The 19513-nt window shown below is 38.3% G+C and overlaps 1 protein-coding gene across 1 annotated transcript; it reads right to left on the bottom strand.

Moving 5' to 3' along the window:
• Positions 1-333: 333 nt before the first annotated feature.
• MMP1 (matrix metallopeptidase 1) lies at positions 334-7612 on the bottom strand. The gene is made up of 10 exons (XM_081281643.1): positions 7478-7612; positions 6777-7018; positions 6536-6684; positions 6172-6297; positions 5158-5313; positions 4905-5022; positions 3125-3255; positions 1509-1671; positions 890-993; positions 334-721 (listed from the first exon to the last, which is right to left on the bottom strand). Exons 1-10 carry the CDS (start codon positions 7577-7579, stop codon positions 612-614), a joined length of 1401 nt encoding a protein of 466 aa, XP_081137769.1. The 5' UTR covers positions 7580-7612; the 3' UTR covers positions 334-611.
• Positions 7613-19513: the final 11901 nt, after the last annotated feature.

Raw genomic sequence — 19513 nt, 5'->3', positions numbered from 1 at the left:
ACTTTCCACTTCAGATTTGAAATTTAATCTCTGTACATGTGGCTTTATAATCAGGAAATAACAGTAGGATCAAATTTTGTTTTAGGATCAAATTTGTATTGTAAAAGTAATAGAATGTTTATAAAAAAAATAGAGACAAGGATGGCCTTATTGCAAATATCACTTTATTTTGTGTAAGAAGAGTTGTCCCTATGTGTCAGGATGATACTAATGATGGCTCAGATGTTGCTTTTCCTCCAGAACAGTTTACATCTTTTGACTTTTTTTTTTTAAAGAAGATAAGAGCACTGAGGCTGATCTCCAGGACCAATGTCACACTCTTATACTGTGGAAATGATCTTCTTTGTAACACTGGAAAATGTGAATTCATAAGCCATGAACTTGATCAGCTTTTTCCCCCATTTGTGGAATTAAATTATATTAGTAAATAAAAACATAATACTAAATTGTAAAAAATATGTAAAATAAAGTATAAATAAGGTTATACTTAGTAGCTGCATATTAGTGATTCTAGAAGTTAAATAAAATACTGAAAAATACATGGCTCTTCAGGAAAAAATCTTTCTTGGGCTCACAAAGTACATTTTTTTCATTAACTTTGTAACAGTTTGTCAATTTTTTCTGCAGTTGAACCAGCTGTTGGCTTTCTGGATAGTCAAAATTCGCTTTGTTTTAGGATCAAATTTGTATTGTCTTGTTCCATGGAAGATATAGAAAAATCCTAGAAATAAAAGAAAATAAATTTATCAAATTATACAAGAAGTTTCCAGGTTTGACTTGAATCTACCAAAATCAGCACCAATTATTTTTGGCCTTTGCTGTTCTAAATAACGTACTGATTCTATCACTATGGCAACAAAATGAAGTATAGACTGTTAGATTCACTTACCATCTTTATTGAAAACAGCATCAACTTTATTGCCAATTCCAGGAAAGTCGTGAGATATCATTTTAGGATAACCTGCATCCATGGATCGTTTATACTCATCATATCTAATCAAAAAGGAATTGGGGTGTCAGAACTTTTGCTAAACATGTAAACTCAAAAACTCTACAGGAAATTTAGCAGAAGTTAACAAGAAATTTAACAAGAACTGTTAATTCTAGAGATTGTAAAATGGGGACCTAGATGGGGAGAGGTAGAATGTTGGGTGGTCTAGAAGATTTATAAGCTTCCTCTGAAATTCAACATCTTATGTTAATTATCTAGTAAGTTCTATGTCCTATTAAGGTAAGATGCTATGAAAGGTAAGTTCCTTGGCCAAAGCTCTATCAAGATAAATGCTCTTATTTTCAAAATTCAGCATCACCTATTATTTGTATTCTGAGCACAGGAATTGAGTCATGGGTATTGTTCAATTAACTAAATGGATGTTGGTTTGGATACAGCCAATCACAGAAGAGGCAGGTGTCCAAAACAATTTGAGACTCATTTTGAGAAGGGTACATGTAGAATTTTCTGCCTAGAAAGAATTTGTGCCCTAATAGTTCTTGTGCTCTGTCTTTACCTCCAGCACTTGTTAGCAACAAAGAAGTAGGTTTTTCCAGTGTCTTCCTCTGAAACAGCAGCATCAATATGCTTCACAGTTCGAGGGAAGCCAAAGGAACTGTAGATGTCCTTGGGGTATCCACGTAGCACATCCTGCCCCTGAACAGCCCAGTACTTATTTCCTGCCAATCAAAAACCAGAGATGAAAATAATTGTCCAGGGCTCCAGTAGACTGTAAACTATGTTTCCACCGAGTTAATAGTTTTGCAAGATACAGCAGTGTCCTAGCTGCAGGTTAGAATAGTTTAGGGAGACTTTTACAATACTGATGCTGGGATCCTTTCCTGAACCACTAAATCAGTATTTTTTTTTAAAGTTTCCTAGGTGGGTCTAACCTGAAGCAAGCTTTGAGAATGACCTGTTTATGGGATGGAGGCTTTTTTCCAATGCCAGATGTTCAATGGCTAATTTGTCATACTACCTCAGTGATACAAAGTTCAAGTGGAAGTTCACGACAATGCTATACTAAGGGCAGAGCACAGCAATGACTCACGATCTCAAATGACTTGCAATCCTGTATTGAATTCACTGTATCTGACTAGACTACAATTATGAGTATGTGAATTCATGCTGTACATGTTTATACTCAATAAACCCCATATCACATAAAACTAGTCTTATGTCCTAGAACCATAATAGCTCTTGTTCACTATGGTTATTTATTCCTCACAAAAAATCAGTTTGATACTTTGCACATGTAAATTCCTAATTAATTTCATAAAATGAAAACTAGAAATTCTGTTTCAAAGTGTTTTGCCCATCTGAACTACTTTAAAATCATTGCCTTGAGTGTATGACTTCATCAAGTGTCTTAACATGTGTCTATATGATGCTAAACACCTGTACAAAAATTTGCAAAAGAACATGTGTTTGGCCTAGTGTCTTCAAAGTCAGGAGCATGGGACTCTATTTCATTCTAATATAATCAAACAAATTTGTCTAATTCACTTCACAATAATTCAGGCCTTCTCATATTTTAATATGCAAATGAATTGCCTGGGGAACTTATTAAAATTCAATTTGGTCAAAGAAGGTCTGGATAGGACTTGGGGTTCTATGATTGTAATTGATAGTCCAGTGAAGCCAGTGCCACTATCTGAAGACCACATCTGGACAGCAGGGTATCAGTGCCACCATCTGGCTGCCCAATGGTGGCATTCCCTTATCTTAAGTTGGGGTTCAAATTAAAATAGGATTCAGGAACTTGCACAAGCAAAATCTTTGTTTTGTCTCTCTAGAATGGGATCATCTTTCTCACTTTTATTCCTGAGCACTTTTATTTCCTAGAAATATGAAGGGAGTTTAAAATACATGAATAGTTTTCACAGAAAACATGTTCTAAGTCCAGATTCATAAACAGGCCTGAACTCTTTTATCTCCAGTCATTTGCAATTTACTTAAAATGACTCAGAAATTCCTGATGCAATTTTTAATTGAACTATTGGATTCACATTAGTGAGACTATTGAATTTTCAGAACTTCATGGTGAGAATACAGCTAGTATCTTTATATCTCAACCCAAAAGTAGATGAAAAATAATTCATCAAAGCAGTGAAAAATAATCAGGAGCATTACCTTTGAAAAACCTGACTTCATCCCTATCAGTAAGTTCATAAGCTGCTTCAAGTCCATTTGGCAGATGTGGCCAGAAAACAGAAATGAAATTGAGCTCAACTGGGTAGAAGGAATTTGCACGCATGTAGAATCTGTTTTGAAAACAAAAGAAAGCAAGGTTTCTCTCTAGTTTCTAATTATCTCTGGCTGACTTCCAGCTCCTTTTAGTTGCTGGCACTTGTGGTGCACTTGTAAATGTTTAACATCTGGCTTTCCAAAGGAGGGGCCAGGCATGGAAGGTTCTAGCAGTTGCTTATTTCCTTGGTGAAAATATTCCCACCATGGCAAATTTCAAGAGTCAAAACAGAGCACCATTGTATAGTATTTCTACCATAAAAATACAATCGGCATGAATAACCTCAAATACAAGAATTAACAGTAAAATCTGGTTAAAATAACCATGGAGGGATGTTTTTATTATTTTATTTTTTATATGATTTAATTTTGAATAATGGCTGTGGTTCACAACAAACTTTTAAGTCAACTTTGGTGAGCCATTAGGAGCCAGCTGCAGTACATTGCTACTTGGAACACAACACTGATACCCTGTATTTAGTAAATATAGTCATCCCTAGGCATCTGCAGGGGGTTGGTGCCAGGACCCCTTGTGGATACCAAAATCTGCAGATGCTCAAATCCATTGCATAAAGTGGTGTCATTTCTTCATATATCCCGTGAACATTCTCACATGCTTTAAATCATCTCTAGGTTCCTTATAATACCTAATACAATGTAAATAGTTGTTTAGGAATAACGACAATATACAATATGTATGGATTCAGTAGAGGAGCAATTAAAAAAATATATTGGTTAGATCAATGGACTTGAGATTGAATCTGTAGAGGTGGAACTTCCAGATTTGGAGAGCCAATTGTACTTACAACACACTAAGGCTTTCTACCTATATCGTGACTATCACAAAAACCTGACAAGAGTATGACTCACATCTCAGGGATGAGAAATTGAGTTAGTGGGAGTAGGAGAGGCTTCTAAGGCTACACAGCTGGTAAAAGGCAAAGTCTAAATTTAAACCCAGTTCTGGCAGGGACTCCCTTGTCCTTTGATTGGTGGTACACAAAGTTGATTCTGCAGTTTGTAGGGACTGGAATATGTAACCTTATTAGCTATACTTAAACACTGTCAAGAAGCCCATGAGCCTCATTAATGTGATAGTGTTGCAGAAAGGACTGACTACTCCTACTGAAGTCCTACCTTACTTACAATCAGACTGGCATAATGAAATGTGACCCTGGATAAGGGGTCAGAAGACCAATAATTACTCTGTCACTAGTTAGCTCTGTGCCCCCAAAAGGTTTCTCTTTTCTTCTCTCTGCCTTGATTTACTGATCTGTAAAGTGGGCTGATAGTTACTGATTTTCTACTTCATTGGTATTTTCTAAGTCACTAACATGGCATTATGTAAAAATGTGAATATGTAACAGATGTGATTCTGCAATCTGTATTGGGGGTGAAAATGGGAGTTCAAAACACAATTTGAGTCTAATGTATGAAAGATGATATATCATGAACTATGTAATGCGATAAAGAAAAAAAAAAGAAAAAAAAAAGAATCAAAGGACTTAACACATGGGCAAAAACAAAGTTGCAATGTTACGTTGTACAAATGCAAGCGATTGCTGCTCTGTCGTTATAAATGTAAACAAAGATAAGATAAATAATACATGGAGCATATTGGTCACACATAGTGGTGAATGCAGAACACAAAGAAGTGGCATCTTACCTGTCTTTAAAGAACATCAGTTCTCCCCGAATTGTAGTTATGGCATCAAAGGTTAGCTTACTATCACACACTTCTGGGGTTTGTGGGCCTGTTGCCTGGGTGGGATTTGGGGAAGGTCCTAAAGAAAATAAAAGGCCTGGAGTTAGTTTTGCCTAGTATTAGAACTATTAAACTATGAAACCAATGGCTCTTTCCTTTGAAGTAGGTACAAAACCAATAGGCCCCTGTCTATGACACTCTTATTTTTACTCACCGTATATGGCTTGAATGCCATTGATGTCATCCTGAGCAAGCTGAACATCACCACTGAAGATGTAGTTGGGGTACATTAAAGCTCCAATATCAGTAGAATGAGCGAGTCCAAGAGAATGGCCTAATTCATGAGCCGCAACACGATACAAGTTGTAATCTAAAGAGTCAATGAACCCATTTAAATTATTTGAAATGTATTCAGCTTTGAGGCATTTGATTAAGAAATAATCTACAGATCTGCAAAGATCAATGCTCATATTTTCTTGTTGATGAAGTACACACACACACTTCTAATAACTTTTCTGAAGGTGAGAATTACACATTATTAATAAAGGGACATGTTCAAGCCTAAGTTCTGTTGTTAGATAAAATTAAGACAAACCCTCTGGCTGAGAGTCTAGCACAGATGAGCCAATCTTGTTAATGATTAGCTGGCAGATATTATTTCACAGAGAAGCAATATAGTTCTATTAATATTTAATATTTTTTATTATTTTCGAAACTGATAAAATGCTGAAAATTCTGGGAAACACAGAAAGCCTTTCCTTCTGTTAATTTCCCCATGTGCTTATAACTACTGTTAAATTTTGTTGTCTTTCAAATAGAGAAGATTCAGTGGAGATGTCCACAAACAAAACATTAAGCTTTAATCTTTTATTTTTTTTTAAAAAAATTTTTAGTTGTAGATGGACACAATACCTTTATTTTTTAAATTTATTTATGTGGTGCTGAGGATCAAACCCATTGCTCCACATATGTGAGGCAAGAGCTCTACCACTGAGCCAAAACCCCAGCCCCAATATTTTCTTAATGGAAATTTTAGAGAGGCCTATTTGTCACCAATTAGATGCTGTATTGGCAGAAATAACCTCTCACTTTTCTAAACTTACCATTAACTTTCTGAACGGTAATAGAAAAATACCAGCTTCTATTAATGTATTCTGTTGGTTAAATTAACCAATATTATGATGACTTGTGAAGGGGCAGAGAATAGAGAAAAAACTAGTTGACTTACCTCTGAAGTTTTTGGTCCACCTTTCATCTTCATCAAAATGAGCATCTCCTCCAATACCTGGGCCTGGTTGGAAGGCGTGAGCGAGGTTTTCTCCAGGTCCATAAAAGGGAGAGTTGTCACCATGGTCTGTAAAACAGAAATCAATCCAGGGCCCTCTGGGCTCTCATTCCAGCTAAGTTAAGAGAGCAAACATTAGCTTGTGAAGGGACCAATAGCCTTCCATCAGGTGTGATGAGGTTTCCCTCCCTCAGCCCATAAAATCAACAGTCCTCTTCAACAAGGAGTTCCAGCTGCAAGACTAGAGACATTTAGGGGCAAAATGAAGTTAAACTGAGGATGTTTTCATGCTACACGAACAGCTTACCTCCTCTGACAAAGGAAATCATTATGTCTGCTTGGCCCTCAAAGATTTTGGTGAATGTCAGTGGTGAGACATTACTCCAAAGTTGAAAGGCTTTCTCAATGGCGTGGTCCACATCTTCTCTTGACAAATCTGGTGTGTAATTTTCAATCCTTTGAATGAAATAAAATAGAGACCCATTGGATCTTATTTGTTACCATTTGAATGGGAAATAGTTCCTCATTCTGGTACCCAGTCTGGTTACCTGTAGGTCAGATGTGTTTTCTCCCAACGAGGGTTCCCCTGAGTGAGGACAAACCGAGCCACATCAGGCACCCCACATCTGGGCTGCTTCATCACCTTCAGGGTTTCAGCATCTGGCTTTCCAGTCACTTTCAGTCCAAAGAATTCCTGCATTTCCTTCAGCTTTTCAACCACTGAACTACTGCTTCTCTGCTTTTCAATTTGTCTCTCATTCTTCAAATTGTAGTAATTTTCCAGGTATTTCTGATAAAAGACATAATTGTTGAAACACTGAATAGGAAACATTTCTCATTAAAAAAACAAAAACAAGCAAACAAACAAACAAACAAAACCGAGAGCAATGAAGTTTTAACCAAAATAGAGAAACTTTTTAAAAGCTGTTGTTTAGAGTTCATGATTATTGTTATTCTTATCATTGGTGGAGAAATGCAATTTCAGAGTAGAAATCTCCCCATCATGTTACTGAAAAGTTCAAACGTCCCAGTAGACCAAGATTTGCATCCTGTTTCTGCAGTTCTTTCTCACCTCCAACTGGAAAAGGAGAGTCAACACTTGGCTAGATACAATTTGGGGAGGATCCCGTATCTAACACAAATCATTTGTCTTTGTAGGAAATGCTCCCTTAAATTAACTCCATTCTACTGCGGTAGAAAAATACAAACCAGAGACTTGCATTTCTAGCGTGTGTAATGCAGCACTTACCTGGACTATCTCCACATCCTGCTGTTGTGTTTCTACAGATGCTGGGAAACCATGAGACCCCACGTCCCAGAGCAGTAGCAGCAGCAGAGAAAAGCAGAGCATGCTGGCCTTTGTCTTCCTCCTCAAGGCAAGACAATGGAGGGCTCCTACCTGCCTGTTGCTCCAATATCTCAGCTCAGACTTTCCCTCTTTATATACAGACTAGCACTCCCAGAAAGCTTGAGGCCATATGACTCACATTTCATAACATCCTCTTGATTAGCAATGAATAGCCTGAGCAATCATCAGAAATGGTGACTCCAAGCAGATTATTTGGATTAGCTTGATGTTGTAATCCCATGATTAATATCAAATGGGACATGTGTGAAGGGGACATTTTTTTTTTTTTTTACCATGTGAACAGTTGTTTTCTCTAGTTCATGTCCATCTTAATTGAGAAAGGATTAATTATAGACACAGGAACAGAGTAGCATGGCCATTAAAAAAAAAAAAAAAGTGTTTTGCCTTTTTCTTCCTGCTGTTCATAAAGTGCTGCAGGTGTGGGCTCACACCCTTCCCTGGGGCAGAGGGTGAAATTTCTGACCCTGTGTCTTAAGGCACCCTGCACTAACTGAAGTTAAGCTCCTCACTCATTTTACATGGGCTCTCCTGTCTGCTTTTGTTAAGCTTCCTGGTTTGCTGGCTACAGCACTGGGGTCTCCCTTAATCTTTATTCAGGCCTAAGATTTGAGACCCTTGCCCAAGAAGAACTCTCATCCACAAGTGGGATATGAGATAACTCCCTGCCCGAGCATCATGTAGACCCTGCCCATCAGCATTATGGGACAAACAGGATCCTCTCTAAAACTGGTCCAAAAATACTAGGTGAGGCAGGGGCTGTCAAGAGGCCAAGTGCAAAGCAAGGGTCTTATTTTTGTCTTTTTTCCCCTTGGCTTGAGCACATCTTTTTTCCTTTGGCGTACATAGCATTTATTTATTCTTTCATGGATGCATTCATTCATGTATTTATGCATCCAGCTATTCAAAAGATCTTATCAACATGTCCTGCATAGTAAAATAAATGCATAGTTGTGTACTGAAATATTCACACTCCAATGTTAGTGGTCCATATCAAATTGTCTTGAGTACCCCTCATGGTATTCATACCATCCTTAGTAAGGAAAGCTGGTCGGTTGTTGTAGCTTCCTCTACTCTTGCTGCATCCTTCTCCTTTGAAAGTGTTTAAATGAGACATCGAGTTAACATTTGCCTCCATTTCCCCACTGAGGCACCTCGAGGTGTCTCTCACCTTGACTGCTGTGTCAGGCTTGCTTTTTCAAGACTTTCCTCACCTTGTGGATTTCTGTTTTGCTTGCCACATCGAGCCCAATATCTTATTTATAAATGATGTGTCACTATATCTCAGATTGATTTGAAATCACTCTAATCATTTCCTCTCGAATCATTTAGCCACCAACTTCCTCATCTAAGTGGAATAATACGTAAGCTCAAGAGGGTCATAGAAATGGGAAAAAATTCTCAGAAAAACGAAGTCTCCTTCTGGTGGACATCACATGGAGAGTGGGGAGGACTCCAAAGGACATCAGTGATGAGGTGGCTCAAGCCACTTCCGGTGAGGGAGGTAGCCAGAGGGGCTCTGTGAATTAGAAGCTGGACACAGACTGTGTTTTAAAAGTCAAGGGGCGTCTGACACACCCTGATAGCTGGAGAACCTGGTTGGTGTGGAGAGGTCCCCCCTGGGGGCTGGGAAACAAGGGGTACTGAATTTACTGAATTAACTCAAGAAAGCAGACTGCAACTACAGGGGATTGGGCAAGAAATAGCGTAACAATCACCCTGGAAGAGTCTCATAAAATGTCTAATCTGGCAAGAGCTACATATTCTGCTTTAGAGGTTTTCAAACATTTGTAAACCAGAATATCCTTTACTTGAACAATTTGTAAACCAGATAAAAGCAGAACCTCTCTGGAAACTGGAAGCTGACCTTGAGGGTCCCACATAGGTCAGGCCCACTTTTTTGTTTTGTTTTGTTTTGTTAAATTTCTTCCTAAAATAACCCAGGATTTTAAAATTAAGTCATGGTTAAGCAGTTACGTATTCATAGCACAACCAACAATATACACATGGAACTTCTGAGCTGGTGCTAGTGCGTGATTACTTTAGAGTAAAAAAAGAAAACAAAAATCAAGAACAGAAAAACAGGGATTCTGTTTTCCAACCCAATCCTAGCAATGCCTGGATTTAGCATAGTTTCCAAGATTAAAACATAGTAAAACTGTCCTTCTCTGGGAGTATCTTCTTCCCCTGAAATTTCCTTTTTGGATATAATTTTGTAAAAATTACTCCTCTATCCTCCATCTGCTGGGAGAATCATAGGCTTAAAAGGGCTCTCGTGAGTGTGACTACGTCAACGTGACTCTCCTAGCATGCAACTTATTCTGTGATTTTCCTGTTTGCTTCACCCTGGCTGCTCTGTGGAAGACCTCAAGTATGTTTGTGTTTTCCATATTAAATTCAATTTTGTAGTTTCAATCTTCTTTCTTATTTTTTGTGCTTGGAAAAAAGAATAAGCTATTCAGTTTTATATATATCCATTCAAGTTGGATTTTTTAATTTATTTTTTGTCTTACAAATCTCGAAATGGTCTTCAGTTAGAAATTTAAATACTTAATGCTGCTTTGTTTTGAGAATAACATGTGGCAAAATTTTTTTCCCATTCTATATTCTCCCCATATATGGCCATCTGGTAGCCTTATGGCTAAACCCTGCAGATACTTGGTACACATTGTCACTTCAGTCCTCATGATTGCCCTCCAGATAGAAAGACTGACCCAACCGCTCTAAGTCCTGGGTCACAGCAGGTGAGTGATGGAGACAAAGGTCTCTGTGACTCCAGCAGGTATCTCCCCACCCTCCTGTTTCAGGTGCATGCGCATGTAAACACACACACACACACACACACACACACACACACACACACTGGGTATAGAAATTTTATTCCCTAATAGAGAGAAAGTATCTTGAGACACTAGGACTTTTATGTCAACCACCTTGTGTCTATAATAATGTCACCACACCACTATCCTGTCCCACTGGTCCAAAATAATCTTTCTCACTTCCCCTTCAAGTTACTACTCACTCTCCCTTGTCAATCTTCTTCAAATTGCAGCTTATACTTACTACATCAACTTAGCCTGTGTTTACAAATGATTGTTGAATGAATTAATTATGAATCAATCAAACAATCAATAGATATTTAAATTACACTTGAATAAAAAGAATATTTCTTATTAGGTTCAGTTGTCTACAAAAGTCTATGCTTGTGGTTAGGATTTTAGGATTTTCATTTTTTTTAGTCTCCTAAAACTAAAATTATTTAAATTATCATAGAAATAATATGGATGATTCACTGACTGGATATTAGCTGAAACCTTGGATGTTATCTGCAAAAAGAAGATAATACTGCCTCGCCCAGTGACTTATGATGTAACTGAAGTGACAGTCAAGTGGAGTCACAGCATATTGTAGTTATTGCCTTCTAATCTCTAAGACTGTCCCCATGATCGGGTACTACATGGCAATGAAAGGTCAACAGAGGGACTCACAGACATGTAGCTCGTTTTCTTACTCCATAGTTAGTATTTTCTTGAGTAAGAGAAATTTGTCCCTATGTTATTATAATACAAAATATTATGTATGCATTAAAAATTCTATATACTACTATTGATTGCAAAGGTAAAATTATCAGATGTACACAGAAACAATATAAAACTAGAAAGCATTCTGGTATGAGGCAAAATCTGATTTTTGTGAGTAAATTTTTAGACACATAGATTTAGCATGTCAACCTCTCTAGTATTCTGTTGTTGTTGTTGTTGTTTTCCCACATATATAGGGAAAACAATAATATAAGATCTGCATGAGTTTGGGGAGTAGTTAAATTCCCAAATAAAACAAAATCATGCTTGTTACATTATAGCTGTTCAATGAATACTAATTCCTTTTAGCATGGAAAGATACCAGGGGCTAGAAGGAAGTTCTCCTTCAAAGAATAGCCTGACAGTTACAAGAAACAGCCCCCTGGGAGACATCCTGCCTGGGAGACATCCTACAGCCATCTATCTCCCTGAGACATCCTGCGGCCATCTGTCTTCCTGAAACATCCTGAGGTTATCCAGCAACTGCCGATTAGAGAGCTTCCCCATCCCCAGCATATAAATACCCCTGTGTGAACAATAAAAGTTTGCAGCTTGATCAGAACTCCTGTCTTGCTGTCACCTTTCGTGTCTCTTGTCCCTTCATTCCTCCCCATCTAGGTTCGCTGCCCACGTTGATGTGTCCTGCCGGACGGGACAGAAAGATACTCAGACCACTTAATTTAACCCTCTTTCATTGGAGATGAGCAAATTAAGTCCCTAAGTTTTCATTTCACTGGAAGCAAAACGATTGGAACTGTGTATGGTTCAAGTATATTTTTAAAATTTTTTATTTGTTTTTCTTAGTAATGTTATAGTTAAAGCTTCATCCCAGGGTTTCATAAACTGACTTCCAGACCACTCACGTATAATCGAATCAAGCCTTTATTGAAGCACACTGGTGGTGGATGACCAGAACATAAAGCTGTTCCCCTGATCAGCCCGGAACAATTGCAAGGATGCTCCTCATAAGCCTGAAAACCGCAAAAAGGATGTTCGGGGGTCTAGCCAATGCAAGCAAGCCAGGTTACAGAAGCGGGACAGTGCAGTCAAGCGGAGGGAAGCCTAACCAATCACAGTTAGCCCAGTCACCCCAGTTACAGAAACAGAGCCCCGTTACCCTAGTTACAGAAACAATACCCCATTAGGTAGTTCCATGTTCTTAAAGGTTTCTATAGCAAAAGGAAAAGAACATCTTGCCCCAGTCATGACCCTTTTACTTGGCATGGTTGTTTTACAGGATGAAGTCATAAAACAAAATGGAGTCAGATTTGCTTCTACTATCACAGTTACATATGACAGTAGAATGTATTTTGGTAAATTATACATACATAGAGTATAACGTTTTATTTGGGATCTCACTTTTGTAGTTATACATGATGTGGCATTACCCTTGTTGTGTATTCAAATACAAGGCTAGGGAAGTTATGTCCAGTTAATTCTACTATCTTTCCTATTCCCTTCCCCTTCATTTCCCTTTGTCTAATCTAATGGATTTCTACTATTCTCCTCCTCAACTCCCTTGTTTTGGGTTAGCATCCACAAATCAGAGAGTACATTCAGCCTTTGCTTTTTTAGGATTGCCTTATATTTCACTTAGCATGATATTCTCCAGTTCCATCTATTTACCAGCAAATGCCATCATTTCATTCTTCTTTATAGCTAAGTAATATTCCATTGTGTATTACAACACATTTTCTTTATCCATTCATACACGGAAGGACATCTAGGTTGTTTCCATAGCTTGGCTATTGTAAATTGAGCTGCTATAAAACATTGATGTGACTGCGTTACTACAGTATGCTGATTTTAAGTCCTTTGGGTATAGACCAAGGATTGGGATAGCTGGGTCAAATGGTGATTCCATCCAAGTTTTCTGAGGAATCTCCATACTGCTTTCCAGAATGATTGCACCAATTTGCAGTCCCACAAACAATGTATGAGAGTATCTTTCTCCCCACATATTCACCAATATTTTTTGTTACTTATATTTTTGAGAATTGCCATTCTGACTGTAGCAAGATGGAATCTCAGTGTAGTTTTAATTTGCATTTCTCTAATTGCTAGAGATGCTGAACATTTTTTCATATATTTTTTGAACATTCACATTTCTTCTTCTGTGAAGTGTTGTTTGTTCAGCTCCTTTGTCCATTTATTGACTGGGTTATTTATTTTTCTTGGTGTTAAGTTTTTTAAGTTCTTTGTATATCCTAGAAATTAATGCTTTATCTAAGGTACTGGTGGTGAAGATTTTCTCCCATTCTGTAGGGTCTCTATTCATGTTCTTGATTGTTTCCTTTGCTGTGAATAAGTTTTTCAGTTTGATACCATCCTATTTATTGATTCTTGATTTTACTTCTTGTACTTTAGGAGTCTTATTGAGGAAGTTAGTGCCTAAGCTGACATGTCTGAAGAGTTGGCCCTACCTTTTCTTCTAGTAAGTACAGGGTCTCTGGACTAATGCCTATGTCCTTGATCCACTTAGAGTTGAGTTTTGTTCAGGGTGAGATATAGGGATTCAATTTCTTTCTATTACATATGTGTTAGAGTCTGTAAACAAGTCAAGATGGCGCCTGGCATTTTGCCAGGGGGAGTGGTTTGTGAGGTGGCGCCAGCAAGCCATTAAGTGTGGGGATTCCTTATTGGTTGACTGCTGTATCTAGTTTATGTTAATTAGATAAGCTGTGTGGAATGTAGATATACCCCTCCTGTCCTACAATAAACGGCTCCCACTCCTGCTGTATCAATGTACACAAGTTGTTCATCACCCCACCCCACCCCACCCCCGTTTATTTTGCTGCAGCCGGACGGACTGCGGCACATATGGATTTCCAGTTTTCCCAACACCATTTGTTGAAGAGGCTATCTTTTCCCCAATGTATGTTTATAGCAGCTTTGTCTAATATGAGGTAACTGTCCTTATGTGGATGTGTCTTCTATTCTGTTCCATTGATCCTTTTGTCTATTTTGGTGCAATACCACACTGTTTTTGTTTCTATAGCTCTGTAGTATAAATTAAAGTCTAGCATCGTGATGTCTCCTACTTCACTTTTCATGCTAGGGATTGCTTTGGCTATTCTAGGTCTCTTATTTTTCCAAATGAATTTCATGACTGCATTTTCTATTTCTGTGAAGAACATCATTGGGATATTTATGGGAATTGCATTAAATCTATGTAGCACTTTTGGTGTTATGGCCATTTTGACAATATTAATTCTGCCTATCCAGGAACATGGAATATCTTTCCATTTTCTGAGGTCTTCTTCAACTTTTTTATTTAGTATTCTGTAGTTTTCATTATAAAGTTCTTTCACCTCTTTGTTAGTTCTATTTCCAATTTTTTTTTTCACATTTAGGCTATTGTAAAGGAGATAGTTTTCCTGATTTCTCTTTCAACTGATATATCTTTGGTGTATAGAAATGCAATTGATTTATTTGTATTGATTTTAAATTCTGCTACTTTGCTGAATTTGGTTATGAGTTCTAGAAACTTTCTAGTAGAATTTTTGGGGCATTCTAATGTATAATCATTTCGTTTGCAAATTTAGGGATGGTTTGAGCTCTTCTTTCCTATTTGTATCTCTTTCATTTCTTTCTTTGATTGCTCTGGCTAGGGTATCAAGGACTATATTGAGTAGGGGTGCTGAAAGAAGGCATCCTGTCTTGTTCCAGTTTTTAAAGGGAATACTTTCAGTTTTTCTCCATTTAGAATGATGTTGGCCTTGAGTTTAGCTATAATATAGCTATAATGGTTAATTTGAATTGTCAACTTCATTGGATTAAGAGATACCAAGGATTAAGAGGTTTATGGGTGTGTCAATGAGGGTGTGTCTAGGAATGATTGGCATGTGGGATAGCCAACTGAAATGGAGACCCTCCTTAAGCATAGGCAGCACTGTCCAATAGGATAATGGCTTGAATGGCTTGAATGGAATAAAAGTTGGAAGAACAAGGAAGCAGCTGCAGATACAAGCTTGATTCTTCTTGAACAGATTTTTGATTGCCACTGCAATTGTCTGAGCATATTGAACTATCACATCTTTACTCTTCCAAAGCGGACTCTGCCAGTGATTCTCTGGAAGCCTTTGGTCTTGTACTAGGGTAGCGCTGTTGACCCCTCTTGTTCTGGGGCTCTTGGACTGCGCAGCTACTGGTTCCTCTAGTTCTCCAGTCCTCTCACAGCCATTGTGAACTATCCAGCTTCTGGTCACATAAACCAACTTAATAAGTTCCCTTTTTATAACTATACTTCCTGTTGATTCTGTTCCTTAGAAAACCTTGACTAATACAATAGCTTTTACAATGTTGAGGTATGTTCCTACGATTCCTAGTTTTTCCTAGTTTTTTGAGCATGAATAGATGCTGAATTTTGTCAAATGCTTTTTCTGTGTCTATTTAAATAATCATGTGATTCTTGTCTTTAGTCTTTGTCTATTGATGTGGTGAATCACTTTTTTTGATTTCTGTATGTGGTTCAAGCATCTTGATGAGAATGTTTTGATACATTGAATATTGACACTAAATGATTCTCTAATATGTAAATTAAATGATTCTTGATGAAATTGTTATTAGGCCATAAAGCAAAGCAAGTCAATTGGAATTGAACATTCTGTTAAATGCATATCATAAACCAAAATATTGAGTTGCTTCCTTTATTAATTTTGGAATCTTGCTTGAAAGGCAACCATGCTATAAGCATGGTGCTATAAGATGTTATATCACCACCACCACCACCACCATCTTTATTGTCATGAAATGCAAAGGTGGCAAATTTCTGGTAAAAGCCCGGAAGCTTTCCTACCTTTAGTATTAGCTTAGAAAGTGAACATTTTACCTCTGACCATGCTGAGTTTTTTGTTTTATTTTGGGTTTGGGTTTTTTTTTGGGGGGCGGGGGGGGTAAATACATCTACATTAAGAATCAGATTCCCTTGGGCCTGGGGTTGTGGCTCAGTGGTAGAGTGCTTGCCTAGCATCTATGAGGCACTAGATTCAAGCCTCAGCACCACATAAAAATAAATGAATAAAATAAAGTCCCATCAACATTTAAAAACAATCAGATTCCTGCTGGGCACATGCCTGTAATCCCAGCAGCTTGGGAGGCTGAGGCAGGAGGATCCTGAGTTCAAAGCCAGCCTTAGCGAAAGCAAGGCACTAAGCAGCTCAGTGAAATCCTGTCCCTAAATAAAATATAAAAAAATAGGGCTGGGGATGTGGCTCAGTGGTGGACTGCCCCTGAGTTCAATCGCTCCCAAAAGCAATCAGATTCCTAGTAATGCAAAAAAAAAAAAAAACCAAATACATCATCACCACCAAGACTCAGCTTCCTGTTTTTCTGTGACCTTCCACTTACATTGCCTTACATTACCCCTGGATGAACTCTTCCCCAAAGTAGTTTTTTTTTTCCCCACTGACCTATAGGAAATGAGTGCTTTGTATGGATTCTCAAGTACCTTCCAGGTGCTTTTCCCTGTATATTTTTTGCCCCTTTCTGAAGCATATTTAATGTATTTCAGAGATGTTTTTGAAATTTCCTTTGTGTGCAGGGCAAGTTAGCTGAGTAAATTCATAGTTTAATTTATTGCTTATAGTCAGACTACTTTCAAAATGGATTTTCTACTGAAGCTGAATATTTATTTACTGACTGAATTAACTAATTAGTGTGCATTTGGCAGAAATTTGTCAGTTGTTACATTTGCTAAAAGAAACTTAATATTCTTCATTATATAAAGTTTCTTCATATTCTCCCTTGTAGGTGTGACTCAGAAAAGACAATCTCTTCTTCACTGCAGTCAAACTCTTTATGATTCCCTAAATATGACGTATTTGCCCATCTTCATGCCATTGCATGTGCTCTCTCTTTCTCTGTACTTAGCCTGATAGACTCCTACTGCTTCTTCAAACCTAGGATAAGCATTGCTTCCTTTCCAAACTTATTCATTCAACAGAAGTTTAATAGGCACTAAGTCACAGGCACTGTGCTGGCACTGCTCAATGTGCCCACGTAGATGTATATGAATGACAGTTGCAGTGTGCTGTGTTACTGGACATACTCAGGAGGAAGACTGAACACAGTCAGAGGGCAGCGTATGTAGGTTCCCAGAGAGGCTGACCCCTGAGCTGGATCTGTAAGTGGAAAATGGCAAGTCTGTTTTAATCGGGAATGATTGGTAGGTGGGAATGATAAACTGAATTAAAGAGAAGTTTAAAGAATCAGGAATCTCATGGAATCCATTAATGAGAAGAGTTCTAAAGGATTGTTGAGCAGGTAGAGTTAAACTTCTCCAATCCCTCCGCCAGCTTTTCTCAATGGTCTTGATCCCATTTCTCACCACTCGGTACACTATGTTTCTATTAGCACCTGGGTGGGGAAGAACATTCCACTGTTTCAATTTGGCTTGGTGCATGAATAATTTTTGGACATGTTTTGGGTAGTCTGAACGGGAATAACAGGCTGTAAGGGCTTCCTTGGTGTTTTTACTTCTTTTCAAGAAAGAAATCTAGATTGTAGTATGTCCCTTTCCTCATAGACAGTAGGTGAGGAGGAATCAAAATCTTCAGACATATCTACTTTTTATCCATAGACCTTAAAGGTTCATCATCAGGGAACCCATGGCATGGGTTCCAGAAGACAGCTTGATAAGATGGAAGTGAACCTCTCCTCACAGACTGCTGGCTTCACCATGACGCGGCACTTTGCTCTGCCCTGCTGGGACCCCACAGCCAATTCCACATGCTCTTGGGAAGTCTCCAGCTTGCCAATCCACTCTTATTCGTGTCTAAACCTAGAATCATTTTTTGGGGAGATAATTTACAATTTATCCACAATAAGGAACTTGGGAAGCCTTAGGAATCACATCTCAGGACAGCCTTCGTGAGAAATGGGAAGACTAAATGTTGTCTCTGTCCCTATCTCTATTTCTTTGTCTGTCTGTCTGTCTCTCTTTTGCTCTAGGTCTTAGTCTCTGGCTCTCCTTTTTGCTTTCATGATCTTAGGCTGAGCCTGAATATTTGCTATCTTTTTTTTTTAACCCTGTCTTTCCATACATTAGCTTCTCTTCAAGCACAGTGTTTGTCCATAACATCAACCTGTGCCTGATTTTGACTTGCCGTGGTTCTAATTCTGGTTCCAATCCTAGGTGATATTATGGATCCAGTCCCCAACATGGACAGACTATAAGTTCTGGGGCTGTTGATTCTAATTCTAGGAGAGAGCACCTGACAGGCTTTGTATTCTTGTGTCTGTCTGTAGTCCAAACCAGCTATTGCTGCAGTTGTGGGATTGTTGGTACAAACATGGTTGCCTAGGTGTACCACTTCCATTGGAACTTTGGGAGGACATATCCAGAGAAGGGAAAGCAACAGGGCCTGCATTCCAAGTTTTATCCACAATATTCCAGGCAGTGGGTACAGTGAACTTGAACTTCAGAACTAGAAGAGACAGAGAACTTGATATGATAAGGAATGTCAAGTGGTCCAATATTTCTGCAGTGTTGCAATTGGGATAGGACATGATAAGAGATGAGATAGAACAGTGACTAGGGCATAAAAAGCCAGGTACTCTCTCCCCTCTTGGCCTTTTTAACATTCTAAACCCCCTACCTGACAAAGAAATTATCCCTCCTCTCCTTGATTTACTAAGTCATTGCCCTTTGGATTTAACTGCTGTGGAGTTCCTCCCTCCTAAGGCTGGGTGGGTTACTGTGTGCTTCCCCAGTTCTGAGTGCCTGGACTGAGCAGTATTCATATCTCATCTGTGTTCTGACTGCCTGTTCACTTTTCCATCTTTTTCACTAGAGAATAAGCAGGAATCTTGTTTGAATGTATTTTTTTTTATTGGTTGTTCACAACATTACCAAGCTCTTGACATATCATACTTCATACATTAGATTGAAGTGGGTTATGAACTCCCAATTTTACCCCAATGCAGATTGCAGAATCACGTCAGTTACACATCCACAATTTTACATAATGCCCTATTAGTAATTGTTGTATTCTGCTACCTTTCCTATCCCCTACTATCCCCCCTCCCCTTCCCTCACATCTTCTCTCTCTACCCCATCTACTGTAATTCATTTCTCTCCTTGTTTATTTTCCCATTCCCCTCACATCCTCTTATATGTAATTTTGTATAACAATGAGGGTCTCCCTTCATTTGCATGCAATTTCCCTTTTCTCTCCCTTTCCCTCCCATCTCATGTCTCTGTTTAAAGTTAATCTTTTCTTCCTACTCTTCCTCCCTACTCTGTTCATAGTTGCTCTCATTATATCAAAGAAGACATTTAGTATTTGTTTTTTAGGGATTGGCTAGCTTCACTAAGCATAATCTGCTCTAGTGCCAT

Source organism: Spermophilus citellus, assembly GCF_964194105.1.
Source record: "Spermophilus citellus genome assembly, chromosome: 2".
NCBI classification, from domain to species: Eukaryota; Metazoa; Chordata; class Mammalia; order Rodentia; family Sciuridae; genus Spermophilus; species Spermophilus citellus.
The sequence above is the reverse complement of the archived record's forward strand: the minus strand, read 5'-3'. Positions and strand labels throughout refer to the sequence as shown.